This window comes from Nematolebias whitei, chromosome 23, assembly GCF_014905685.2.
Source record: "Nematolebias whitei isolate Nwh7 chromosome 23, NemWhi1, whole genome shotgun sequence".
Classification (NCBI taxonomy): domain Eukaryota; kingdom Metazoa; phylum Chordata; class Actinopteri; order Cyprinodontiformes; family Rivulidae; genus Nematolebias; species Nematolebias whitei.
Genome location: NC_056520.1, coordinates 4,254,102 through 4,268,011, shown reverse-complemented (window position 1 = coordinate 4,268,011; position 13,910 = coordinate 4,254,102). Strand labels below are relative to the sequence as shown.

The 13,910-nt window shown below is 41.2% G+C and overlaps 1 protein-coding gene across 1 annotated transcript in view; it reads left to right on the top strand.

Annotated features, from left to right (window-relative positions):
- The window catches only part of cckbra (cholecystokinin B receptor a), a 59,653-nt gene that overhangs the window by 14,603 nt on the left and 31,140 nt on the right, over nucleotides 1-13,910 (top strand). Inside the window, exon 2 of the mRNA XM_037696732.1 lies at nucleotides 11,691-11,939. Within this exon, the coding sequence (XP_037552660.1) occupies nucleotides 11,691-11,939 (249 nt within the window). The remainder of the gene's footprint in view (nucleotides 1-11,690; nucleotides 11,940-13,910) is intronic.

The following is a 13,910-nucleotide window of genomic DNA, read 5'->3' as shown; positions in this document are numbered from 1 at the left end:
TACAGCGAAGCGACGCATACAGCGAAGCGACGCATACAGCGAAGCGATGTATTTATGGATTTTTCCATTTTATTAGACAAATATGGACTGATGCAACTTATAGGGTGGTGCGACGTGTACGGCGGAAAATATGGCACCTCGAAAGCCGTTTTGGGGAAATGATACATTTTGAATCCCAGACTGCTTTGATTTGAGTTAAACAAGGTGTTACTGAAACTCTCAAGTTGTTAAAAAAACATTCAGAACACATCATTGTGCCAAGGTTGTGGAGATTTGTTTAATTTCTCCTCTGGTGTCAGAGTCTTGAAGCCATGTGGGAGGATGAGATTTTCTCCAGGTGTGATCGCGCCCCGAACACAGTGAAGAGGATTTACCACGATCATGTTGCACAGACTGAATTAGGAGGCGCTCTGGGCTGCATTCCTTTAAGCTGCGAGAATGATAATGACCCCCCACCGGGGCACACCGGAGGACTCCCTACTCTTTTGATTCTCCTTCAGCTAATGAAAATCAATAACGCATTTGGCAGAGATCTGCTCTGGGGCTACTATCCGTGGCCATTACAAGCCACTTTGGTTGGCTGCTATCCAAAGTGTCTGATTGTGTAGCTCATGTGTTTAATCAAGGGTTAGGATACGTTCATGCATTTGTACAGAGACTGGAGGTTAGGTTGGAGATGCACTCTGATAAAAAAAGTGTAGTCCACTTGAATCAAAGTATGAACACACGTCTACCAAGTGAAAGAAACAGCTTTAAGAAAAATAAACTTATTTATTTGTGACCTCCGCCTTGTCGACACTACGTTTTGCCCCTCTTCAGGGGTCATCCTCCTTCAGCTCACTCTGTCCTCTAGTCCTCCAACTTTCCCACCTCTTGGCCTTTGACTAACAATAACACAATTTCTGTCGGCACCCCGTGAAGGTCTTTGGTTACCCTTGACTAATCCGGTAGGTTTTTGATTAAACAAACTTGCATGTTTGTTTTGGCAAAAGTGATTTGACGGATGTCATAGAACATCATTTACCAGGGGTAGGGACTGGGTAACTGGTACGAGAGACACACAGGCTTATATATTTTTTCCTCTTTTTATAATAAATAGTCCGAAAATGATTCTAGGACAAAATACTGAACTACCTATTTTATGCCAGTAGGTGGCGACGATATACTCTTAACAAATCCAAATACAGAATAACTCCCTGGCTAATGATTCTCTATGCTACTGTAGCTCTTTTTTCATCCATCCATTATCTTTTACCCATGTAACTAATATGTGCAACTCACGAACAGGTTGGTCGAGAAATATGGATTTCAGACCAATTAATCTAATGTCTAAGTCTTCCAAATCTTATCTTAATCCAGTGCAAGGCAGGCAGCGATCAAAACGAAGGTGGGGGGACTATGGCAAACCGATTGTGTCATTAATAGCTGGTGAAGATTCTCAGTCATCCAGGACATGGTAAATTCCAAAAAGTTCAAGAAAAAAAACAAAGTATAAAGTAAAGTACAATAAATCAAGTCCAGTTGTTTTTGTATTTAACTTTTTTTGAATTGGTCATTATAGCCACGGGCAGCACGGTGGCGCAACTGGTAGAGCTGCTGCCTCTCAGCAAGCAGGTCCCCGGTTCAAACCCCAGTCCGGGGGCCTTTCTGTGTGGAGTTTACATGTTCTCTCCGTGCATGTGTGGGTTTTCTCTGGGTACTCCGGTTTCCTTGCACAAACCAAAAACATGCATGTTAGACTGATTGGTAACTAAATTGTCCCTAGGTGAGAGAGTGAATGGTTGTTTGTCTCTATGTGTCCCTGTGATGGACTTGCGACTCGTCCAGGGTGTAGCCCGCCCCTCGCACAGTGATTGCCGGACATGGGCACCGGCGACCCCCGTGACCCAAAATGGAAGAAGCGGGTAAAAGATGGATGGATGGATGGATTATAGCCACATTTACTTATTACATGATACAATGGCATGCCATACTGCTACTACTACTACTCTGCTGCCATCTAGTGGATGAAAATGGTACTGTTCAAACCCGGAACGGCCCCGGCCGCCAGGATTCTATCCGGCAACCTTCTTACTGAGAGGTGGCAGCTCTAGTTTGTGCTCTGAGTGTCGTCACGCGCTAGCGAACTCACCGCACAGATTGTTTTCAAAATGGAGCGAGCGAATGGGTCAGCCATCTGGAACTATTTCACACTACCTCAGGCAACACATTCGACAGATACGTGTAATATGTACGCAGCAACGGTTCCAGGGGATGGCACTAAAACTTCCAGCTATAACACTACCAACTTAATCAATAAGATCGATATTAAATCTGCATCGACTGATACTAAACAGCAGATATCGGTGTTGAAAGTGAAAAAAGTGGATCGGTGCATCTCTAGTTGAAACTTATTTTGTACTCGCCCAGTCTCACTAGAAACAAAAACAACAATGGAGCCATTTTTCCTTGGTTTTTTTTTTCTATATTGGTCTCGCTTTATCCTGATAATGTTGCCAATAAAGTTTAACGTGGGCTGGAAAAGTTCATTTTTGTGAGGAAAAAAAAAAAATTGTAAACCGTATTAAAGGAAAATAGTTTAAAAGCGTAGTAGTGAAGAGACATGGACTTACCTTGCCTGTGCATGGGCCAAGAACACATCTCAGCAGAGGAAAATCAAAACCTGTGTGACTAAATGAGGCCTTAAGATTTTGTAGTGTTCGATATAAAGGTAAAGCTAAAGGTATTAAATACCTGCAACATCTGGAAGTATTCAGAGGGGAAATATTCAGAGCATATTGAAGAGAAAGGCCTAAACGACAGCATATGAAAATCTTTGTAAATGTTTAATGCAGAAAGAAAAGCACCAATAATGCTGGACATCAAGGACGAACAAAGAATCCAGGAGATTCCTAAAAGCTCATTTCTGGGTGGCTAATGTGAAAAATTATAAAGTAGCAACATGTTTAGACGGCGCTAGCGGTCGTTGGGAGCAACTTGGAACATTTCATCATCTCACAGGAGCTTTCCGTTTGATATACAGCGTCATGACAAGGTTGTGATTAAAAGAGCAGCTCTTTTCTTGCAAGTTCCGAGATTCGTACAGTTCATTATTTATGCTCTGGTGTGATTTATACAGGTATCACGCTGAGCTCCAACTCCACCAATCAAATCATAAAAGCACCTTTCTTTTCCCCACAACCTCACTCTCCAACACATGTCAAAGCTCTTACATGTACATGTAGTCCTGCTATTCTGTTCTTAAAGCGTTAAGTATACTATACTGCAATGTAATTACCCTTTAATAAGACTGTGGGAAAGCATAATTGTGGTCTGCATTGAAGCAGGGAATGACTCAAGTATAAACGAAACAATTCCTAACCTCATTTTAAAGGACAGTGGTGGTGTTTTAGTCGTGGTTCCAACTAAGAATGCTCCATCTCAACCATTCCTATGACACTAGAATCAGAAAAGTGATGCAAGGCACCGATGGGTTTGAACACACCAGTCATGCTCGACGGAGTCAGAATAACTGAAGGGACACTCCTCAGTCTCAAGAGACCCAACATGCTGTACCGCCAGTACTCAGTGAAAAGATAAATTGGTCTTCCTACCATGCCAGAATAAACGGTAGGGGCTGCTGGGTCGGCAGGTAATCCCTCAATGCCTGTATAAAATCCAAACTCGTGTCATATTTTGTAAATGATTAAGTTTTTGCTTTCTCTGGTGAAAACGCGGTACCTCGACAGTGAGTTAAATCTTCATCAAATATAACCACCTGCAAAAAAGCCATCAGAAGACATTCCAATTAAAATAATACATTAGGTACAAGGAAACCCAGTCTCTCAGGTGAAGGGTTAACATTCATCTGTTTGTTTAACCGGTTCAGCACTCAAATGAGCCGCACGACAAAATAAAAAAAGCCATTAACATTTTTTTAGGATCAATAAAAAATTAACTGAAGTTTTTTTTGCACGAGGAAGTCTGGAGTGGCAGAAAAGTATGTTAGACTGGTACAGGACATGTATGAGGACAGCAGGACAGTGGTGAGATGTGCTGTAGGAGTGACAGATAGCTTCAAGGTGGAGGTGGGAGTGCATCAAGGATCTGCTCTGAGCCCCTTCTTGTTTGCTCTGGTGATGGACCGACTAACAGATGAGGTCAGGCAGGAATCCCCGTGGACGATGATGTTTGCAGATGATATTGTGATCTGTGGTGAGAACAGGGAGCAGGTGGAAGAGATCTTGGAGAGGTGGAGGTATGCATTTGAAAGAAGAGGAATGAAAGTCAGCCGTAGTAAGAAAGAGTCCATGTGTGAATGAGAGGGAGGAGGTGGAACAGTGAGGCTACAAGGAGCAGAGGTCACAAAGGTGCAGGGCTTCAAGGACTTGGGGTCCACTGTCCAGGAAAATGGGGAGTGTGGTAAAAAGGTGAAGAAGAGAGTCCAGACAGGATGGAGAAAAGTTTCAGGAGTGATTTGTGACAAAAATGTGTCAGCAAAGGTCAAAGGAAAAGTTTACAAGACAGTGGTGAAACCAGCTATGTTGTTTGGTCTGGAGACAGTGGTATTGACAAAAAACAGGAGAAAGAACTGGAAGTGACAGAAATGAAGATGTTGAGGTTCTCCTTAGGAGAGACCAGGATGGAGAAGATCAGGAATGAGATCATCAGAGGTACAGCACAGGTTGAACAACTGGGAGATAAAGTTAGAGAGGACATGAAGGTAGTTGGAGTGAGGACAGAGGATGCAGAGGACAAAGTGATGTGGAGGAGGATGACTCGCTGTGGCGACCCCTGAAGAGGGAAAAGCCAAAAAAAGAAGAAGAAAATATTAACTGAATGTCAGCAATACTGGACTACCATCCATCCATCCATCCATCATCTTTACCCGCTTCTTCCTTTTGGGGTCGCGTTGGCCATTGGTGTCCATGTCCAGCAGTCACTGTGCGACAGGTCTCCAGTCCATCACAGGGACACAGAGATGAGACAAACAACCATTCTCTCTCTCATCTAGGGACAATTTAGAGTTACCAGTCAGCCTAACATGCATGTTTTTGGTCTGTGGGAGGAAACTGGAGTACCTGGAGAAAACTCGCATGCACGGAGAGAACATGCAAACTCCACACAGAAAGGTCCCCTGTCCAGGATTTGATGTAGTGAACCTTCTCGCTGAGAGGCAGCAGCTCTGTCAACTGAACCACCGTGCCACCAATACTGGACTACATTTGCGGTTATTGTTTATTGTGATCATCTTGTATAGATATTTCTAAATTGCATGGATTTTACCTGCAAATCATGTTTTCAATCGACAGTAACTACCTTTACAAATGTGGTTCTTTTTATTTTTACACAAACTCGTTGTGATATTATAGTCCAAAACAAGAACCAGATTCTCTGAGCTGTTGCCATGTCGGCATTACCGGGTAATGTAGAATTTATATTAATGATTTATTTTCCACTCTGTCCAGATGATTTTAACCCAAACATTGCAATATAAATGCCGGGCCACTAGGTGGCAAGAACAACCACATTAACAACTTATTGAAGTGCAGAGAAAGAGCACACTTATAAATGAGTCCCCGAGGCTCAAGGTATTAACCTGTATAAATAAAGGTTGAACTTGCATCGGTTTAAGAGTTTGTTTTAAATTAACCCTTTTTTTTATGTTTTATCTAGTGGGTAAAATGTAAAAACGTTATGTTACAACATTGTTATTTTGGGACCTGGGGCACAAAGAATGTGTGAAACGGTCAGTGGTGTAGAAAGTACTCAAACACTGTCCTTATGTAAAAGTAGAAATAGACAAAAATGTACTCTAGTAAAAGTAGAAGTACTTGCTGAATGTATTACCTAATGCAATGGTCTACAGTATCATTAAGTGTGCCTACCGTGTGTATATTTTCTGTAATACATTAATAGTATTGTCATTTTAATGAACAATGCTGCAGATAATACATGTTTTTATTGTGTTTACTCTGTGACAGTTCACACCTGGACTTGTGATTTTGTGCGTCAGAATTTCATGGATGACCTGCAGAGTTAAATGTCATTAAGCAAAATAAGAAAGAGGAGTGATTATACCTTTGAAAGTTTTTATTTAATACAAATCAAAACCAACGTGTCATTTTAACTGCAGTAAACATATTTAAGTAAAAGTTAACAACAAAGTCCATGCTCTGCCTGAAAAAAGGAGCATTAGACGTAACAAAGGAACAGTCACTGATCAGTTCAACTCGTTTGTCATCAGCTCTAGTTAAAATACTCTCTAGTCAACCTTGTAATGGGTCAATAGTGAACAATATTTTAACTTCCTGACAACATTTTCAAAACTTGGACCTGAGTGTTGAGACATTTGGAAACATCTCGTCTCCTAACATCCCATGACGTTTTAATATTGCAAGAATTTCTTGTTCAAGTTCAGAAGAAGTTGGTTTTCAAAGTTTTTTGAGTACAGTCCGACTCTTTTGGGAGAGAGAATCTGTCCTGCTGTACTAAATAGTCTTTCAACAGCCTTTCAACAGCCTTTCAACAGCCTTTCAACAGCCTTTCAACAGCCTTTCAACAGTCTTTCAACAGTCTGTCAACAGCCTTTCAACAGCCTTTCAACAGCCTTTCAACAGTCTTTCAATAGTCTTTCAACAGTCTTTCAACAGTCTTTCAATAAGGCCATGGGTGGCACGTATCTTCTGGCTGACTCTCCACGGTGGAATCCATTTTGGGCGTTAGTGGTGCTGCAGGTGCGCCTGAGCTCCATGACGTGTATACTAGAATATACGTCATTGGCCCAGCTCTTCTTGAAGGCGGATCTAACGTTACCTGCCCACTTTTTCAGTGATTCAATGCACCAACTCCCCTCTCGCCATTGGTTACTTTCAAACTAACGAACAAATCTAAAAAAACGCAACGTGAATGTAACTTGTAACGCAATGCATTATAGAAATGTAGCGTAGCAGAAAGTCCAGATACTTAATGTAAAATCGAGTGGAGTAAAAGTCGAAAGTGCCCACATTTAACTCTACTTATGTAGATACATGAAAAATGTACAAAGTATTTGTACTTTGTTACATCCCACCACTGGAAACGATCATTGTTTCTCAATAGCTCCATACCTCGAGTCCACATGGACATAGGTGCCTTCTCAGTGGAGCAGCTGCTCCCCCATTTTTAACAATTTATGGCGTTGCTCGTCCATTTTTTGACACACAAACGTGCTCCCTCAGCTTTGACTTGGTTCAGTCCAAGGTCAATTTTAAAGGTTTAAAACTTGTCTTTTTCTAGCCATTTGATGCTCGGCCATTTAAATGGACATTTAAGTCCCTTATGATGATCTTATTGAAACGAACCCAGAGCTCATTCATGGTTGGTGACAAGTTTGAAGTTGAAACAATTGTGGTCTAAAAGTATAAATTTAGCAAACATCTTCGTCTGGTCTTATTTTGAAATATATCATGGCGTTTCCTCTTAAAAAGTCACATTTTCTATTTTATCGAAGTGATGAATCCTTTGTCATCTAAAAACTACTTGTGCAACGACTTGTGCTGGAAAAACGAGTCCGAGTGAGTCCAGGCTGCAGTGCCAAAAAAAAAAAAAAAACGTGATTTTGTCGTAATCGAGGTTAGCCTAAAGATGCGTCCATAAAGACGCCGTCTAGTGTCCCTGCTAACTAAAAAAACAAAGCATTTAATCTTACTACTTTACCTTTAAGTTTCTTACAGGTATGTCTTCAGAAACAATCCTTTTAATTCTTCTGGAAATTGGCGATATTTCCATAGCACCTGGAAATCCCTTTGTATAATGGAATTCCGATGACATCGCTTCAGACCAATAAACATCCAGTTTTTAAATGGGTGCCCTTATAAAAATAAAAAAAAACAAGCTTGTTGCCATGTGATAAATCGCCAACTTTTAACAAAACTACATACTATTTTTAGGCTTTTGAGACGAAATATTTGAAACTATTAATTATCAATAAAAAAAGTCCCATTGCGACTCATTTTGGCAGCACTGTTGCGCTGACTGCCAAAAAATGCCCGATTTGTTTATGGGTACATAAAATTGCTTATATTATTCAAGTGTTTTACAACTTGCTATTCAATCATAGAAACAAGTTTAATTTTATTCCAGACAAACTCCTTTTCTGTTCATGTCCTTGGTTCAAACTACCCATCAGGTGTGGGCACGATGCTTCTTTTGTTTAGCTCATTTTAACACAATGAACAGCAGATATTGCCTCTGCGTGGGAGGACAAGATGATCATAAAAATAGTTGTGTGATTCAGAATCTATTTTTATAAAACATCCAACGTGCCACGAAGACATTTAAAAGTCCACACTTAGGGGTTTCGTTCTGCGTGTGGTCTTAGCAGTGTTTTACCTTTAAGCCGATGTGTAGTCTGCAGGCTCTTCTGCGGACCTTTAGACATGTCCTAAATCAGCGGACCCAGTCGGCGAAGCACATGGCTGACCCCGACCTCGTCCTGTCAGATGTTCTCAGTCTCAAACAAGCTCACTGTCACAGGCCGGTGTGAGCGAAGGGAGCATCCCCGAACCCCTTCGGCTGGACCACCCTGCTATGACTAAAGCGCAAAGAGAAAGATTGTAATCAACGTTACGTGGAACTGCATTCTAATTACTTTGTGAGAGGTGCAAATATATGAATGAAATGTTGCTCAGATAAAAAAAAAAAAAACAAATTAAATCTAATTTAAAGTTGAAAACTATTAGAATTTATTTACCAGTCAGTCGTAACACTGCCTAAACACGTTGCATTAAGCATCTTAACTGATTGAAACCTGTTGAGACCTTCCGTAGTATGATGTTGATCCTTGGTTGCCTCTTAACTATCTACCAATGAGTATTTTGCCGTTTTATCATCGCATCCTATGCAACTTTAGTTCAGGTCTAACCATCCTACAAAAAATCAGGTGGGCCCCCTGCTGACCCCCTTGAATAAACGGTTTTATCTTCTTACATCCCCAATTTTTACTTGGTGTGCATTTTTTATTTCCCCAAGCTATTTAGGATTATTAGAACCCCATAAACATAAAAACAAACATTGTTTTTGAGCAATTAGAAGTTATTGAACTTCTCACGTTATCTGTACAAGAGTCCACCACCCTTAGAAAACTCCCCTGTATCCACAGTCTCGTTCTTTTGGTACCCAAAGTTTGTGATTAGGTGAGGGTGGGAGCGTAGGCCGTTCATTAAACGGGTATCTTTACCTTACAGCTCAGGTCCCTCTTCACCATAAATGGGATTAAGGACAACTGGTCTAATACCAGAGCAGCGGAGAGGAGCAGTGAAGAGTTTGCGCTGGTCCTTATAAGCAAATGTAATGAACAAGCGTAGCATTCATATTGTTACGGAAGCGTTTAACAACTGTTTAACGTATCATTGACACGTGCCCAATGATTTGTCACATTTCTGTCATAAAAGGGGTACTTGTGCAGGTAAACCCAATGGTGCAGGCAGGCCAGGACTCTGGAGATTATAAAGTATTTACCGTATTTTTCAGCCTATAAGTCACACTTGATTGCATAATTTACATGCCCTGCAACTTATAGGCCGAAGCGACATATTTATGGATTTTTTTTTCCATATTTATAAACCAATTTTTGGCTGAGAAATGATTGTTTTCATTCATTCTGACTGAAAAAAAAGGGAGTAGTACTACTTTCAGCCACTAGATGGCAGCAGAGTAGTAGTATGGCATGCCATTGTATCATGCAATACGTAAACATGGTTATAATGACAAATTCAAAAAAGTTCAATACAAAAACAACTGGACTTTATTATATTTTATACTTGTTTTTTTTTCCACCACCATGCTTGACAGTTTTTACAGTATTCTCAGGTTTAACAGCCTCACCTTGACGTCTCCGAACATATCAGTCTTTGTCTTTTCTCCAGAAAACAATTGGCTTGTTTTTGTAGGCCTTGGGTGTCCAGTCCTGGTCCTTGAGGGCCATTATCCTGCATGTTTTATGTTTCTCTGCTCCAACACACCTGATCTGAACCAGTGGGGGATTACCAGGACATCAAGGTGTGATTTAATCATTGAATCAGGTGTTTTGTAGCAGGTAAACAAGTAAAACGTGTAGGGTAGTGGCCCTCGAGGACCAGGATTGTATACCCCCGATGTAGGTAAATAGAAATCTCATTGAACTTGAAGGTGTCGCCTTGGAAGCAAAGGTTTCTTTCTTGGTCTATGAAGATGTCTGGATATTCTGGCACAAATAACCTGTTTCTGTTGTAAATGTACAAAACCCATATCATTTTTATACTATGTTCCCCTTGTGAACGACAAGACTTCTCTGATTATATGATTTGTCTTCATTGTGTTTTTTGGGGGGGGATCGTTACGATTATTGCTTTTGCTCACAGGGAAAGCACTGACAGAAGAAAAATTTAAGATGTTGTTTCCACCAAATTATTCTTTCCTGTTACAGACTTTGGGTCTTTGAGGCTTATTTCCCTGGTTGATTTTGCTCGTCTTCCTCACTTTTGAAAGTTGTCTAATGGTCTTTTTGAAGTTCCCATCATTTCAGTTTATTATCTCGTGTGTCTTTTGGATATAAAATGCTTATATGATAAGAAATCACTTTTGCATAAAGATACAGAAAATGTTTTCTCAATTAGTTCACTTTATTTGTATCCTTTGGAGGACTTTTACCAGTTCTTCCATGTTTTTCTGTTTCATAAGGGATAAAAAAAAAAAATCTACTTTTGCACACCGATTGGTTTTTAGCTGTCATTGTGCTACTCAGCTAGCTCTTTTTGGCTTTTAGCTTTGTGTAACCTTTGTTTTTTTAGCTAATCTTTTGCTGCTTTTAGCTTTTAATTAGAAATGTGTTACTTATAGCTAATAACTATTTTGTTCTGGTATTTTTAGCTGTTAGCCAGCCTTTTAATACTTTTAGCTTCTTTCTAGCCTTTGGATACTTGTAGCTATCTTTTTGTTACTTTAAAATAGCTACATTTAGCTTTCACCTAGATTTCTGTGACTTTTAGCAACCCTTTAGTTACTTTTAGCCTTCAGCTGGCCTTTGCCGTTTTGTGTAGCATTCTCCTAGCTAAGAAGTTGCTACTCTAGGCTTTTAGCTACGATACTTTGTTTTTAGCTAATTTTTTGCTATTTTTAGTTGTGAGCTACTCTTAGCCAGCCTTTTGGCACTTCTAGCTTCTAGCTAACCTTTTTATAATTTCAGCAAATCTTTTAATTTTGGTTTAGCTTTTGCTACCATTTTGCTACTTTTAGTTTTTCTGCTATTTTTAGCTGTCAGCTAACCTTTTGCGAACTTTACCTGGTCACTTGCTACTTATAGCTTTTAACCAGCCTTTGGATACTTTTCGCTAGCTTCTTGCTACTTTAGTGAGAATTTGGCTGCTTTTAGATAGCCATTTTAACTAGCGTTTTGCTACTTTTACCTTTTAGCTAACCTTTTGCTGCTTTCACCTAAAATGTTGGTCCTTTTGATTAATTCACAACTTTTAGCTTTTAGCTAGGCATCGGCTACTTTTAGTTTTAGCTAGCCTTTTGATACATTTAGCTTTAGCCTCATGTTGGCTTTCAGATAATGTTTTGCCTCTTTTAGCTCTAAAAACTAATTTTCAGTCTATTCAACAAATTAAACTGAAGTCATCAACACTCAGGCGTGCACTGTCTCGATTGCTGTCCTTCTAATGTCCACTGCCTGTCCTTGTCTCCGACAGAGATGGACACGTTTCGTATCCTGCTCTACTCGCTCATCTTCCTGCTCAGCGTCTTCGGCAACCTGTTGATCATTGTGGTCCTGATGGTGAACAAGCGCATGCGAACCGTCACCAACTCCTTCCTGCTGTCGCTGGCGGTCAGCGACCTGATGATGGCCATCTTCTGCATGCCCTTCACTCTGATCCCCAACATCCTGGAGGACTTCATCTTCGGAGCCAGCATGTGCAAGATAGCTGCCTACCTAATGGGTGAGCCTCAGTTAAACTCAGTCCAACCCGTCAGTCCATGTGTCTGCATATCTATTCATTTGAATACATGCTTATCACCTATCGCCAAAAAGGGGGAAGGTATAAGATATGAAACTGAGAAAAAAATCTGAATTTTCTGAGGTCAGCAGCCTATTTGAGCTCATCACTCGCTGCTCCAGCCCGAGTCCCGACTAAAAAAGTGCCCAATATCTAACAAGGACCTGTCTTCTATAGAGGCCATCCTCTGGGCTTCAGAGTCCAACCGTCACTCTGAAAGTGCCGGAACAGTCACACGTCTTCAGGAGTGTGACTTAGCGATGAGCTGGCTCCCATCAGGCCAGAGCCGAGGTGCCACGTGAGGTTTGAGTCAGACCGAAACACACCAGACTCCAGCTCCGCTGCAAAACTTCGCCTCTTCCCTTCACTTTGGGCTCTGAATGGTTGAGGGGAGCTGTTGAATGGCGAGGTTCACAATCCTATTATTGTCTCAGAAATGCGATGCACCGTCTGTGAGGACAGGCTCGCTGAATCTTCTTTTCAATTACAGAGCTCTCTGAGCTGTGATAAGATGGAGGAGGGTAGCAGGGGCCAGCTTTCTAAAAAAAAAAAACATGTTTTTTGGCTGCTTGGTGTTTTTATTCTAGCCATTTCAGTCTTGCAGCTCATATTATCTGGTAATAAATACTGAAGCACAACTGTATTGGAGATTCATAAAGCTGTTCAGACTGGCTTTTTTTTTATCTCCCGCTATCAACACTTTTATTTTTCCATATGCAGTGGGTTGCAAAGGATTTCACCCCCATGGTAACCTTTAATTCTGTTGCCTTACAACTTGAAGTGTTTATCAATTTGAATTCACTGCAATTCACAGCAGAAGTCATCTCAGGGCACTGTTAAAAACATTCACATATATTATTAAATGTCAATTAGTAATCTATTAGTAATCTATCTAATGAAGCCAGCAGATTGTGTGGAATTTTTCCTTTGTTACATTTTCCCATCTTGAGCAGCATGATGGCGACAGTAGAAAGGAAAAACTCCCTTTTAACAGGAAGAAAACTACAGCAGAACCGGGTTCAGGATCAGCCATGTGACTTGACAGGCAGAGGACAGGAAAGAGACACAGACAAACACAGGATGGCTGGTCAGGTGTAGTTCCTATGATCCAGGTGTAGTTCCTATGGCCTAGGTGCATTTTCTGTGGCCCATGTGTAGTTCATATAGTCCAGGTGTAGTTCCTATGGCCCATGTGTAGTTCCTAGGGTCTAGGTGTAATTTCTATGGCCCAGGTGTAGTTCATATGGTTCAGGTGTAGTTCATATAGTCCAGGTGTAGTTTATATTGGCCAGGTGTAGTTCCTATGGTCCCGGTGTACTTCTTATGGTCCAGGTGTAGTTCCTGTGGCCCAGGTGTAGTTCCTGTGGCCCATGTGTAGTTCCTGTGGCCCATGTGTAGTTCCTGTGGCCCATGTGTAGTTCCTGTGGCCCATGTGTAGTTCCTATGGCCCATGTGTAGTTCCTATGGCCCATGTGTAGTTCCTATGGCCCAGGTGTAGTTCCTACGGCCCAAGTGTATTTTCTGTGGCCCATGTGTAGTTCCTATGGTCCAGGTGTAGTTCATATAGTCCAGGTGTAGTTTATATTGACCAGGTGTAGTTCCTAGGGTCCCGTGTACTTCTTATGGTCAAGGTGTAGTTTTTATGACCCAGGTGTAGTTCCTAGGGTCCATGTGTAGTTCCTATGGTCCAGGTGAATTTTCTGTGGCCCAGGTGTAGTTCCTGTGGCCCAGGTGTATTTTCTGTGGCCCACGTGTAATTTCTATGGTCCAGGTGTAGTTCCTATGGCCCAGGTGAAGTTTCTATGGTCCAGGTGTAGTTCCTATGGCCCAGGTGTATTTTCTGTGGCCCATGTGTAGTTCCTAGGGTCCAGGTGTAGTTTCTATGGCCGAGGTGTAGTTCCTAGGGTCCAGGTG